This window comes from Perkinsus marinus, assembly GCF_000006405.1.
Source record: "Perkinsus marinus ATCC 50983 genomic scaffold scf_1104296939724, whole genome shotgun sequence".
NCBI lineage: Eukaryota > Perkinsozoa > Perkinsida > Perkinsidae > Perkinsus > Perkinsus marinus.
This window is the reverse complement of record NW_003213098.1, coordinates 1-1,030: the sequence shown is the minus strand read 5'-3', so window position 1 is coordinate 1,030 and position 1,030 is coordinate 1. Positions and strand designations below refer to the sequence as shown.

Sequence of the window (1,030 nt, the reverse complement as noted above, 5' to 3'; positions counted from 1 at the left end):
TCTGGTTTCTATTGGTTAGCAGCTTCGTTTGTCACCGTTGATATCCCTGGTCACCTCTCTATGCAAGCTAACTACAGATATTATCCCACTTACAGAGAGACTCCGACCAAGCAGGATATATTCGAGTATATCGAAGAAGGGAGAGCTTCTGCGCTTCAGACGTTCAATGAGATGATCTTTGAACAGGGTATTATCGACTTTGAGCCTGCCGTGGAGTACCTCAGCAAATTCCCGATGGCTGTTCCAGCGTACCTATCGATGGCTGGGACTGGTGATGAGTTCAAAGCTGTAGTTCTTACTCGTGATGAAGATGGTTTGGCCATTGACCAGAACGGTGAGGTACACGAGCCTGCATATTTGAACAATCAGACTGGTGATTACAGCGAGGCCGATAATTGGTATTTGGTGCAGACCAACTACGATCGCTGGGAGGCCGATCCGATTTCTGATCCTAGACGTACTGTTGCTGAGAACTGTGTGAAGGAGCATGGTAAGACTAATGATATAAAGTCTACCTGGGATGTTGTCATGGATTGCTCCTTTTTAAGCGGAGTCTCTACGAATCACACTATTTATACCTCCATTATGGATCCCACATATGGTGACTTCTCCACCTATATTCGTTATGATGCTGATGATGCTTGGAACAAGAACCATCAGTGATATATGATGCCATTCGTGATATAATTGTGTCCGCCATTTCTCAAGACGACTCTTGTCGTCCATGCCTTCAGATATACTCATGGGTGTTGTGCACTCCATAAATACTACTGGATTCATACTCACTCCTATTAGAGGAGTACATCTACTCAAGTGCTGTCAATAGGCAGTACTTTTTCGATCAATTATCCTTTGCCGAGTTCTTAATACATGGGACAATGATGATTATGGTACATTGTATGGGAAACTTTAGATTTGTTGGGGAAATATCTTGCAAAACACATCTCCTGCCCTTTGAAGTTTGTAATCACCAGTGGAGTATCGCAAAATTGTGCTGTATGCCCGAATTCTCTCACTGGTTGGATTCATT

At 43.5% G+C, this 1,030-nt stretch overlaps 1 protein-coding gene across 1 annotated transcript; it reads left to right on the top strand.

Moving 5' to 3' along the window:
• Positions 1 to 60: 60 nt before the first annotated feature.
• On the top strand, positions 61 to 663 carry Pmar_PMAR015497 (conserved hypothetical protein; the record flags this gene model as incomplete). Its single annotated transcript, XM_002782467.1, has 1 exon — positions 61 to 663. One exon carries the CDS (start codon positions 61 to 63, stop codon positions 661 to 663), a length of 603 nt encoding a protein of 200 aa, XP_002782513.1.
• Between the last annotated feature and the right edge of the window lie 367 nt (positions 664 to 1,030).